This window comes from Megascapheus bottae, chromosome 25, assembly GCF_031878675.1.
Source record: "Megascapheus bottae isolate mThoBot1 chromosome 25, mThoBot2.hap1, whole genome shotgun sequence".
In the NCBI taxonomy this organism is placed as follows: domain Eukaryota; kingdom Metazoa; phylum Chordata; class Mammalia; order Rodentia; family Geomyidae; genus Megascapheus; species Megascapheus bottae.
In genome coordinates, this window is record NC_143533.1 from 3,718,275 (window position 1) to 3,731,454 (window position 13,180).

Genomic DNA, 13,180 nt, shown 5'->3' on the forward strand with positions numbered 1-13,180 from the left:
AAACTAAAAAACCAACCAACCAACCAACCAGGAACAAAGCAGTGAATATGGAAAAACCAGTTACAAAGCAGTGAATATGGAAAATGGCTAGGAAGAAGGGATGCTGGCACTTCAGGAGCTGCCTTTCTCTCCTGGCCCTCGCTCAGGCTCCAGGTGCTAGCAACCACCTTTTCACCCAGCCTCCCAGTTGGCCCAGATAGCAGTCTACAGCGGGGACTCAGATTCCTAAACCACATGACCCGCTCTGCAACCTTAGAAGTGACTGGAGGCCCAGTCTCCTTGCAGCCAAATGCAAAGAGGTGGTGTGGGGAGGGGGTGGGGGAATGCTTTTACAGGGCTCCTCCCCCAAGGCTGGCCACAAGAGGGATAATAACAGTGTGTCGGCTTGCCTGGTTCTTGCCTCTTTCAATGCCTTAGGACAAGCCCAGGGGGTAGGAGGCAGAGACTCACGCATGGCACAGGTTAGGAAATCTTTGTGTGGTGTTCCTGGCCTAGAGTGCAGATGGCAGCCACTACACCATGCCCACACCTGGCGGGCTGAAAGGAAGCCTCCTGCCTCATCTGCCCCAAGTGGTGTCAGCCCCAAGCTGAGCTCCCAGAAGCCCTCACCCCTCACCCCCCCCACACACACACCCACTCAGCCCAAGTGCTCTCTTCTACAGCCCTGCTTGCATGGACATGATTCCTGAGGGAGGTGGATAGGGCACTGCTTAAGGGGAAGTGGTACAGAGGTAAAATAATTGTTCTAGAAAATGCAGAAGCCTCCTCTAGCGTGGCCCCTGCCCCTGTAAACTTGTAAACGCTCCTGTACGCTTGACGCCCTTCTGAGTCCTCCTAAATTCTGCTCTAGCAATCTCCCTATATGAAAATGCCTTGCTTCTTCCACATAATGTGTTTTAGCTATTAACAATTGTGATTGCTCTTTCTTTTTACCAGGTGCCTTTTAATCAGTTTTGCTTACTTTTATCTGTTCTAACAACTTTTCTCATGCTGGTAATTTTCAACACTATTAAAATTTCTGACAACCTTGTGCTAGTCTATGTTCACGCTCACTCTTTAACTTTTGCTTCCCTGGTTTCTTTTTTTTTTTTTAATTCCAGTTTCTTGGTTCTGAAGCTGACACAGCTATATTGATTTTATTGCACATGGCCATTCTTAATATGGCTCATTTCTCTTTGCACATAGGTTTTATACTTTCATCTGGCTGTAACATATTAAATATCCCCTTTTGCCATTTTAATGATCATAATTTAGTTCGCTGCGCCCTGTTTTGTATCCTGGTTTTTATTTTTATTTAAAAATTTAGCAGCTTTGAGATTTAATTAACCTATTACACAATTCATCCAGTTGGTGTGTGCGGGTCAGTAGTCTTATTATGTTCACACGCCTGTAGGCCCAACACCAGGTGATTTTTGGAATATTCTCAGCCAGCCTGATTCCCCACACCCCCTGCCTAGCATTGGCAACTCAGCCTGGATTTTTTTTCTTTAGCCAGGATTGGCCTTCTGGGCTTTCAGTGAGCAATGGTGCACGAGTTTGTTCTGGCCTTCAGTTCTGCCCTGGGTCAGTGCTCTTGTGTGCTCTCCTCTGTACTTTTCTCAGGATTGTTTTGGCACCATGGCTCCCTGGCATTTCCTTCCAATTTTAGAACTGGTGTCAATTTACACCAAGTCAGCTGGAAATCAGACATGACTGTGTGAAATCAGATTAGTCTGTGGAAGAGTATTATCTTAATAATGTTAAGTCTCTCAATCCAGGCATATGTGATGCTCTTCCATTCATTTAATTGAAAATCTCTGGTGCAGGGGTTTATAGTTTCCTGCATTCGGTTTGCACTTCTTTTGTTAAATATATTTCCAAGTTATTGTGAATAGAAATGCTTTCTTAATTTGCTCTTCAGATTATTATCAATATATAGAAATTCAGGTTGGTTGTTGTTTTTCTCTCTCTTCTCTCCTTCCCTCTGCTCCCTCCTTCCATCCTTCTTTCCTTCCTTCCCCTGCCCACACTCTCTGCCAGTCCTAGGGATTGAACTCATGACCTAGGCATTTATTCAAGATTAGCATTCTATCACCTAAGCCGTACCTCCACTTCCAGCTTTTTTCTGTGATTAACTGGAGATAAGAACCTCAAGGACTTCCCTGCCCGGCTGGTTTCAAAACAGCGATCCTCAGATCTCCTGAGTAGTTAGGATTACAGGTATGAGCCACCAGCAACAGGCTGTCCCTTAGGTTTTTAGCTCAAGGTCGGTGCTCTACCAGTCAAGCCACATCTCCACTTCGAGCTTTCTGCAGGTTACCTGGAGATAAGACCTCAATGAAATGTTCTGCCTGGGCTGGTTTCAAACCTCAATCCTAGATCTCAGCCTCCTAAGTAGCTAGGATTTTAGGCAGCCAGCTTGTGTATCTCTTAAGAGCAGCTGGATAGGGAAGGGGTCCCTCACTCTCTGCCCATCCACACACTGTTTAATGAGGAATACGCCCAGACGCTGAATCCACAAACTCCCATTGACACACTTTGGCAGTGGAAGAGTTGGGAGAGACTAACAGTTCACCTCCCATCTCTTCACTCTTTGTCTCCCAACAATTCAATCAACACAGGATGGTTGGTAAACACTGAGGGAAAAAAAAAAAAAAAAGAAAAACCACTCACATTTGTAAACAGCGCATGCCAGGTATTTTGCCTTTTGCTAACCAGTTCACTGTGGCTCTCTGTGTAGTGAGACATGCATGTAAACACACCTAAATACAAACCGGGATTCCTACACACCCAGGTACACCTGTAAATTTACACAAAGGCATCCACGCTATTAACTAAGCCCTCTGGTTCATAGCACCTTGGCTTAGAGGGAAGAAGTTAACATTAGTTTTGCAAAGGTAAAGAAATCATAGCACCCCTAGTCTTACATGAGGAAGGAACCAAAGTGGCCTGGGTTAAGTGGATTCACTAAACAGGTACTTAGTCCCCACTCAGTTATAAGCACTAAGACTATCACACCAGGAGGCATGGCCACTGCTCAAGGGGCTTCTGACATAGGTCTTGGTGCATGATTGAGCCAGTGGACCTCAGGACAAGAGGGAAGGGCTAGGAGCCCTTGGTCTGAGCCTGAAAAAGGTAGAGGGGTGTGTGTGTGCGTGTGTGTGTGCGTGTGTGTGTTATGGCAGGAAGAGATGCGATGGGATTCTTATGACCAAGCTTGGGGGCTTAGCATGCACAGGTATGAGACAACTTAAATGCCGGCCTTTCCACCCCACATAGGAGCCAAAGCCACTCTTCTCTGACCCTTCTTCCAGGAAGTCCCACTTGCCCAGCCCCAGGCAAGGGGCCCTGATGGATATCTGCCCAGACGGCTGCCACTCAAGGACACAGGGAGAAAGTCAGATGTGAGTGAAAATGACTGATTTTTTTTTTTCAAGTGCCAGCAAAGAATTCAACATCGCCCATGCTGTGAGCCAAAGGAACCAAAGTTAGACCTAGACCACACAGTCTGGTTTATGGCTGCTCAGCACCCAGTAGTCCAGGAGGTAGAGGTCCCACGCTCCACACCTGCTTCCCCCTCCCTCCCCAACCCCCCCCCCTCCACTGCTTGCTGCCTCCCGCCTCTCCTGAGTCCTGGAAAGTGATGGCACTAGAATTCTGGCTGCCCATCAAGATTTTGGTGACTATGGGTACAGACACAGGGGTGCTGTCATAGGCTCTTAGAGAGACACAAACACCCTGTGTTGGGGTACCCCATCCTGGGGCACTACAGCACATTTCTCCTGTATCTCCAACACAGTGCACAAACACTCGATCATGGCAAGCAATAAGTTACTGGTTGATGTACCTACTGTACATTTCTATGCTGACTTCAGAGGCCGTACCTTTTAGGTACCTAAAGTGTGCTGTAACCAGTGACAGAGCGCTGGTGTTTACAGCATCCCTGACTGTACCACAAGGTCACGTTGGTGACCAACTTTCACTATGGAGATATGTGTGGTGGCCGCACCTCTGTGTCTGTGATACACTGATGTGCTGACCAAGGCTGATGGTGGCTGAAATGCTGGGGAGCGGGGGCACAACCAAGGATGTCGGCAGGTGAATGGGGAAGGCCCCTAGCTAGGCCCCACGTGTGGAGACAAAAGAGAGTGTGCAAAGCCTAGCCTGATGGAGGAGACAAGGGGAAAATCACCAGCCGGGGCCCAGAGCCTGAGGCTCTACCTTTACCTTTCTTGGTCTTGCATGGTCCACATTCAGGGTGAATCTCCTGTAAGGGAAGGGATATCACCTTGGCCAGCCCGGCGTTCAACATATACTGGTAGAGACGTTTAAATGTCCTTTCACAGAGCCCCTGTGGAGACACAAGGGAACAGCTACCATCAAGCAGGCTGGGAAACTGAAAGCCAGGGCGGCATAGGCGCAGGTCCTGAATTTATTGAGGAAACACGAGGTGTAGTGAGCACAGATGGCCACGCTGTGTTGTCAGGGACACAGAACAAGATCCAGGCCAAGCCAGGCACCGGTGGCTCACACCAGTAACCCTAACAACTCAGGAGGCTGAGATCTGAAGACCACCGTTCAATGCCAGCCTGGCAGGAAAGTCTGTGAGTTTTGTTTTTGTTTTTTTTTAGCTCCAATAAACCATCACCAGAAGACCACAGTGGAGCTGTGATTCAAAGTGGCAGAGGATTAGCTTTGAGTGAGAGAGCTCAGGGACAGTGCCCAGGCCCTGAGTTCAAGTTCTACCACACACACACACACACACACACACACACACACACACCAGACTAGCACAGAAATAACCCTACCTTTTTCTTTTCATGGTATTAAAATTTGAACTCAGGGCCTGGCACTTGAGTAGGCTAGTGCTCTACCACTTGAGCCATAGCTCCAACCATTTTTGGTTATTTTTCAGATAGGGTGCAAAGTTTTTGCTTGGACTATGATCATCCTTCTTATGCTTCCTACATAGCCCATACTACCAGTCAACTTGTTGAGATGGGATCTCATCAACTTTTTGCCTGAGCTGGCCTCTAACCACAATCCATTCACCGTCTCACTCATGAGTTAGCCAGAATTACAGGCATGAGCCACCGTACCCAAATGGAATAATCCTAGCTATTGATTATAGGAGGGGGAAAGAAGATGCAAGGAGGGGTTGAGGAAGGTAAGAGAGCAAGAGCATGTTTCACCTGACACTTATAAGTACATCCGCACACGCACACGCACACACACACGCAGTGCATAGTAAACAGTTTTACAATCATTGGTAAAACTGTCTAGAATGTGATTCAGAAGGACTGAGTGTCATCAATCCACTTCTGCGAGGCTGATGTGACCAAGGCCCCTGGGGATGTACTTGCTGCACAGGAGGCCTTTCTTTCTAAAGGAACTTGCTCACCGGGCACCAGGCATCAGACAGAAGACCATGTCCCTCAGTGGGGAGGGGGATATCAACCTAGGTGCCCAGTGCTCCAAGCTTCCTGCCATACCCCTGGCTACAGAGCTGCAGGAAGTTGCAGGCCTGGTTCTGGCCCCTTGTCTGGTCCTCACTTGAGTAAGTCCTTACACTGCGGGGGAGGAGGGAAGCTAGGCAGCCAGTGGCTCTAGGCTGCTGCTGGCACCCATCTGTGATCCTCGCTCAGATGGGCTGGCACTCTAGCTGCTGGGCAGCAGAACATATGGATATCCAAAAATACAGACAAGTCCCAGATGGCTCATTGGAACCATCGGCTTGCACATGGCACCTACAGTTAATCTAGCTATGCCCCCAGCATGGGGAAAGCCCTGTGGACACCCATCTATCACACCCACCCCTAAGCAGATGGTACCCGGCCTGGCCCATCACAGGCACCTGTAGCTTCTCTGGGCAGCGCTGAGACAACCATCCCGAGGCTCCAGTTCTAGCTCCTCAGCCTGGCCCCGTCTTCCTTCCCAGCCACACTTCCACTGCTGCTCTCGGATCGCTGCAAATATCCCCACTGCTGTCAGCCCACCATCTCTGCTATGCCAGGGAGAGGCCTGCCTGACTGTCGCTTGCTCTGTGGCTCTTCCTGGTTCCCTGGGTACATAGCTGTTTGCTGTTGTGTTCACAGGCTGCCCCTGTCAGAAGGTCTGTGATGGTGACTGTGGGACCTGCCCTTCCCGCATTCCCAATTTTGTCACCTTTCCGCAGAACACAGTTCTGACTTAATCTGAGGCCCTGGAGTGTACACGGTCCACACGGCTGATCTGATCACAAGGCACGCTGGCCCCGACCCCAGGGGACTTTGCAGACGGATCAGAGGCCCAGTCTCCAAAATCCACAGGGGCCACACACGGCACAGACATGCTAAAGGGGCCACAAGTTTCTGGGTTTTGCCTCCGGACAGAGGCTTTCTCAGGTTACCTTCCATTTTCGACACTGAATAGAGACTGAGAGATGCACTCTCCTACCCAAACAGCAGAGAGGACACAGGGACAACCAGGGCACTGACTCTGCTCAGGGTCTGAGATGAGACAGGAAGTGGGAGCCGAGGGGCTGCTCAGGCTACAAGGAATACAGCTACCTGCCATCATGGGCGACTGCAGGCCCAGGTGTGGTGCCTCTGACTTCCAGGGCAGCCAAGAGTCCACATGTCTGTAGGCCATCTCAGTATAGGAAGTGTCTGAACAGGCCAGGCCAGGAAGAGGTCTGACCGCCCCACACCCCCTCCCCGAAACTGGGAAGATGGAAATCAGCGCCCCACCTGCATGGCACAGGTGACACCCGAGGACTAGGTTCACAGACCACGTCCCTTTGGGGAGCAATTACAAGCACCCAGAAAACCTGCCTTCTGATTTTAAGTGCTATGGCTAGCCTACAGGTCTTAGGAGCACGGAGAACTGTCAGAGCAGCGCTGTTTCCACACATTTTGCTGCTTCTCTCTTCACTGCTGAGCATGCAGCAACGCACACACGCCCAGCCAGTGCGCAGGAGGGGCTGGGGGAGCAGCAGGGAGGGGAGGGGGCTCACCAGCTCCTCCCGCAGCTTGCCCAGCGTCTCCATCTGGTTACTGCGCGCGTTCAGCATCATGGACAGCTTCTCCATGAGAATGTCGTATTTGCTCCTCCTGTAATGAACCAGCCCGGTCAGGGTTCAGATGGCCACTGAAGAACAGGTGTGTGGAGGTGGGCGCTATCCCCAGTTCTTTTGGCTCAAGGCTAGTGCTCTATCACTTTGTGCCACAGTAACACCTCTTGTTTTCTGATGGTGAATTAAAGGTAAGAGTTTCGCAGACTTTCTTACCACGATCCTCAGACTTCAGCCACCTGAGTAGCTCAGATGATCAGTGTGATCAATTAAGGAAGCCTTACTGTTAAAAACAGAAATAGGGGTGAGGCACACTGGGGGCTCACACCTGTCGTCCTAGCTACTCAGGAGGCTGAGATCTGAGGATCGGTTCAAAGCCAGCCCAGGCACTAAAGTCTGTGAGACTCTTATCTTCTATTAACCAATTAAAGTGGTACTGTGACTCAAGTGGTAGAGTTGGCCTTGAGCTTTTAGCTCGGGGACAGCATTCAGGCCCTGAGTTCAAGCCCTAGGATAGCATAAGCACCAAAAAAAAAAAAAAAAAAGATGGATCAGAGCCTGCTGTGGTGGCTCACGCCTGTAATCCTAGCTACTCAGGAGGATGAGATCTGAGGGTCAAGGTTCAAAGCCAGCCCAGGCACTAAAGTCCGTGAGACTCTTGTCTCCAATTAATCACTAGAAAACAGGGAGTGGTGCTGTGGCTCCAGGGGTAGGGCTGTACCCTTGAGCTGAAGAGCTTAGGAACAAGGCACAGCCCCAGAGTTCAAGCCTCATGATCCACAAAAGAAAAAAAAAGATGGATTAGAAACTTAGGACACTCAAAGTGGTAGAGCTAAGCCTTGAGCATAGAGAGGCTCGGGTACAGTGCCCAGACCCCAAGTTTAAGCCCCAATGTGGGGGTGGAGGGTGAGAAAGGGAATCCAGTGACTTTTTAAAAAAGCTATGGTCATTTTCTAACTTAGCCTTGCCTTTAAGGCAATATGCAGTGCGCAGCTGCAATGGGAAAACAGCCCGGTGCTCTGAGCTCTACGCCTGCCCCTACCTGTCCACGTGGAACCGGTTCAGAAGGAGGAGGATCGAGTGCTGCTGGGCTCCCGTGGGTAATCGGATCACATGGGACTGCATGGTGATAAGTCCATTTTTGTTGAGAATTTTCCGGTGATAATGAAGCTTCCCAGCGTCCACCCTGAAGGAAAAAGAGTGGTCAGGTCATCATTCCGTGCAGTTGCTCGTTTTTCTTCCAACAAGGACAAGGCCTCTCACTTGGACATAAGCCAGAGCCACACGCCTCCAACCCAGCCAGGCTGAGAACCGTCACTGGGAGATGACACTCTTGGAGCACAATGCCATGCTCCGAGAAGACAAGGCGGCTGGCCCCTGGACATGAGGAACAGGGCCTGCCTTGGATTAGAAGAGTCCCCCCCCCCCACTTACTTAAAAGCAGAGGTGTGAAGGTCTCGCTGTAGCTCGCCTTGCCACCTGGATCGGCCTAACCGCTCCAAAATGCAGTAGGAGAAGTCGGGGAGCTTGAGGTCGGGGTCCCCCTCCATGCCTATCAGAGCCCTGTAGCGCAAGTCCTGGGAGGCGACAATGATCAGCTTCTTGCCCCATCTGGAAGTCAAGAACAGCCACCAGCAGAAATAAGTTCAAAAGAGCCCTGCAACTCTGGCTGCTCAGGAGGCGGAGGAGACCTGGATAGACAGGAGGCTGGACAGACAAAGCTGAGACACTATCTCCAGCTAACCAGCAAAATGCCACAAGTGGAGGTGTGGCTTAAGTGGGAGAATGCCAGCCTTGAAAGGAATAGCTAAACAAGAGCACAAGGCCCTGAACTAACCACCTCCCCCTTCTCAACTGAGTACCAGCAAACGAAAACACGGGTCATTTCCTCTTGCTTCTGAGAGGTTCACAATTCCCCCCAAATTACCTAAGCAAAATTTCAGTGTCAGAACCAGGCCAGGCATGCCCCCTGGCCAGCGAGCCCACCCCAGATCAGGCTCTCTCTGCCTCACCCGCCAAAACCCCAGCCTACAGGGCTCTCTTCTTTCTAAACGAAGTCCAGAGCCTTGGGGCTGCTCTCCGGCTCTCTGCCAGCTGCTTTCCTCCTGGACCTTCCAAGAATGTTCCTTATCTTTCTTTCAGGTCATAGCTCAGCAGCCAACCGGGTTGGCCTTCCAGAAAACCACTAACCAGAGCTCTAACAGCTCCCACCTCATCACTTACTTAGCACTCCTGGAAACAGATCTTTTTTCTGTTTGTTTTTTGGACACTTCTCTGTCCCCTCAATCAAACATGCCAGTGTATGAGCAGGCAAACACCTTCAGTGCCCAGATCCATATGTGTTTTGTGAGTAAGCTAAGCTGGTTTCTATCAAAAACCAACCTCAGGGTCTGAAACACTGAACCGGATGGAGCCGGTGGCATCAGCAATAATAATAATACTAGCAAGCCGGGAAGAACATGCTCAAGGCTGGCCTTAGCCCAGAAGTTCAGGAGATGCTCTTCTGCGTAGTGAGAGGTGCTTACTACTTTAAATTCCACAGTAAGCTGAGATCAGGCAGAAAGTCCTCTAGACTCCATCTCCACAGAGGAAGCTGGGCTGGCTGGCATACACTTACCACCCCAAGCAACAACAGGAGGCCTATATTAGGTGGCTCAAGGTCCAGATATGTGCTGGACAAGAAGCTAGACTCTATCTCAAAAAATGACCAACAAGGGCTGGGATTGTGAGTTAGTTGTGCAGCATGAAGCATGCTAGCATGCATGAAGCATGAAGCCCTGGATTCAATTCCCATTATCACATAAGCAGAAAAAGCTGCAAGTAGTATTGTGGCTCAAGGGGTAGAGAGCTAGCTAGCCTTGAGCAAAAGAAGCTTAGGGAGCTGAGTTCAAGCCTAGGACTGAAAACAAGACCAACAAAAAGCAAAGCTGAAACATGGCTTAGTGGTATGGTGCTCGTTTAAACTTCAGTGTTACAAACAAAACAAAACACACACACACACACCAAAAAAAATCCCAATGCACACTGAACTGTGGTCATTGGTGAACATGAAGTCTAATTTTTGCTGAACTGATGACAGACTAGGCTTTGTGCAAGCCATTAGTTCTAAGTCCTTCAGGCAGTGTTAGCAGAAATCATGCCTCAAAGAGGCCCAGAGCACTTCCTGGCTAGGTGCTTCAAACTGCCACAGTTCTGTTCTGTGGTGAGTCTCCCAGGCCCCTGCCCTGGCTTCCCCAGCTTCCGGCTGCAGGCCACCGCGGCCTGCAGATTAAATTGCCATCTGTCACACACACAGCCTGCTCCTTGTGCAGCCTGGGAGGAGAGGGTGCAGAAGGTAAACACTTGAAAGCATTCTCCTGCCAACCAACACTGCCTGCCAGGTCTAACTGTACAGCACATAGGTCTGAAGGTACTGAGACGCTCTCCTGAGCAGAGTACAGAGGGGAGGCTGGTGCCTTGGTGGCAGTGATGCCGGGTGGGCAGTCAAGTTGAAGCTGGGAGGGGGGAGGGAGAGGAAGAAGAGGAATAGGAGGAGAAGGTGGTGGTGGTGCGAGGGTGGTGGTTGTGACTGGGCATTCTGAGCAGAAAGAAAAGCACCCCACAAAGGCCTCTATCCTCAGAAACAAGGAGGTGCCACTGAGGCACGGTAAGGAGCAGGGGAACACAGGGAGCAGACACAATCAGAAGCTTAGATGTCCAGCTCAGACTCCATCTGCAGAGGACTCTGGCCCACAGTGCCTAGGGAAAGGAGGCCCAAGAGAGGGGACACTGGCTGGAATACACCGTGTATCTACATGCCAGGGTCACAATGAAATCAACACTTACATAGGTTAAGTATGCTAAGAAAGAATAAGCCATCCTAGTGTAGCTATTCTTGCTATTTGGAAGAGAAACCAGATCTCCATGTATCTAAGTACTAGCAATGAAACAAAATTAAAATCAAACAAAGGGCTGGGTGCCTGTAAATCCTTAGGTAGCTGAGATCTGAGGATCAGGGTGTGAGGCCAGCCCAGGCAGGTAAAGTCTGTGAGACTCTTATCTCTAACTAACCACCGGAAACCTGGAAATGGAGCTGTGGCTCAAACTGGTAGAGTGCTAGTCTTGAGCAAATGAGCTCAGGGATGGTGCCCAAGCCCTGAATTCAAGCCCCATGACTGATTTAAAAAAAGGCAAACCCAACCACACACGGGGCAGACAAGGCTTGTCTGCAGACAGGTGTGGCCTGGCCTGCTCTGCCCCAGGGTCAGAGCCCCATCTTGGGCACACCTCCAGGAGGGCAGAACCAGGCACACAGGAGTGCCCCTGGTTGACCTTTAGCAGAGAGAGAAAAGGAAGGGAGGCAGGTCTGGGTTGAAGCACACTGAGGGTCACACTGTGGGCAAGGGGTGGATTATGGGGGAGAAGCCATCCTGAGAACAACCAGGAGGTAGGGGTTAAAGGGCGACCAGAGTCCTTAAAGAGCCAAGGAACAACAGCAGGAAGCAGCAAGCAAGAGCTTCAAGAGGCCCTAGTCTCTGTAGGGGATCAAAGGGCAACTGAGAAGAGATAAGGAAGGAAGGAAGGAAGGCTACAGCAGGCAGGGGAGGGGAGGAAAAAGGCATGCTACAGAAGGACAGAGGCACTGGCCACACAGGACACGCTGCCAAGGGAGGGGGGCTGTTTGGAGTGAGTGAGCCCAGGTCAGCGTGATGGGCAGAGAACACAAGGACAGGGCAAGTGCAAAACCAGGGGAAAGAGGAGCAAAACTCTTAACTGACTTAACCTCTTCCTGTATCACCTTTATAATAACAATTATAATTAAAAAAGGAGGTGGCTCGCGCCTATAATCCCAGCCACTTGGGAGGCTGAGGCAGAGATCTGAGGGTGGCAGTGCCCGGGCACAAAAGGACCTGAGACTCTTATCTCCAGTCAATCTCTAGAAAACAGGAAGTGGGGCTTGGCTCACGGGTAGGGTGGTAGCCTTGAGTTGAAGAGCTCAGGGACTCGGCCTAGGCCTAGTTCAAGCCCCATTATCCACAAATAAATAAGAGGAATAAAGGTCAGAAGTGAGAAATAGCATGGGGTACAGAGAGCTGGGCTTGGGGAAAAGGGAATGGAAGCATCTAGAGGGACCACCATGTCTTGTCTCCTGAGAAGGAAGGGGGGGTAAGGAACTAAGGACAAAGGGTTGCTGCAGGGGTTCACACTGGCAGCTTCTCAGCGTCCGTCCTGTAAAGCAGGAAGAGAGGCACAATGGGGCTGGGAGGAAGGACAGGGTCAGAGAGCTCACAGAACAGCTGGGGATCAGCGGGCCTGGCTACAGAGAGAGCTTAAGGCGCTGTGCAAATGCCACCTGGCCACCATCCCCACTGTGCTGGACTGCAGGCAAGAGCTTCAGTGAGCCCACAGGGGCGGAGAGAGTGAAGGAGACCCAGGACCCCGCCCTCCCCCAGCCCGACTTCCTCAGGGCCTTTCTGAGGGCGCCGCTCCATTCCGTTACCTGTCAAAGGCTTCAGCCATGGTGCATCGAGGCTGCAAGGTCTTGGTCCTGATGCTGCTGGTGATGTTCTTCCTCTCCTTGAAGTAGCGGCAAGAGCCCTGGATGCCGTCCTTGTTTTCTAGGATCATGTGGATGGGGTAGATGTCCTGAAGAGGCACAGGGTCCCGCCTGGACTCCAGAATCCCAGTCTCCAGATCAATTTCTTCATACCTAGGGGAAGGGGCACAAGTGTGAGGCCCACCCTGCTCCAGAAATAGTGCAGACCCCAGGGAAGAGGCTAGGCCGCTCCGTCTTCACAGTCCTCTAGTGCAGTGTGGACAAGTGGGTCCCTGCCCTTCTCATAATCCTCCAAAACACCCGGAGAACTGGATGCGGGGCTCCAAATTACATGACTGGCTTGGGCCACATGACCTTTTTGGTTTCCCTCCACATGTAAAAGGTCCAGGCTCCAGATGTTCAACTTTGGGTGGAACTTGAACTGTCAAGACTTTCTCCCTCTTAGCTGACATCTTTCCATCTCTGCATAGGTAGCTTGCTAGCACCCACATGCACTTGAATGCGTCCCTTATATCCTGCATATACCACTCTCGCTTTAGAGTTCTCAGTCTTTGTTTGTTCTCCTAAACGCCAGACAGAAGGCAGGCCCTGGTGGCTCATGCCAGTAATCCTAG

The 13,180-nt window shown here is 50.8% G+C and overlaps 1 protein-coding gene across 1 annotated transcript in view; it reads right to left on the reverse strand.

Annotated features, from left to right (window-relative positions):
- The window catches only part of Gtf3c1 (general transcription factor IIIC subunit 1), a 43,813-nt gene that overhangs the window by 26,440 nt on the left and 4,193 nt on the right, over positions 1-13,180 (reverse strand). Inside the window, exons 2-6 of the mRNA XM_090357880.1 lie at positions 12,510-12,719; positions 8,465-8,641; positions 8,073-8,216; positions 6,974-7,070; positions 4,207-4,330 (exon numbers count right to left, since the gene is read on the reverse strand). Of these exons, the coding sequence (XP_090214006.1) occupies positions 4,207-4,330; positions 6,974-7,070; positions 8,073-8,216; positions 8,465-8,641; positions 12,510-12,719 (752 nt within the window). The remainder of the gene's footprint in view (positions 1-4,206; positions 4,331-6,973; positions 7,071-8,072; positions 8,217-8,464; positions 8,642-12,509; positions 12,720-13,180) is intronic.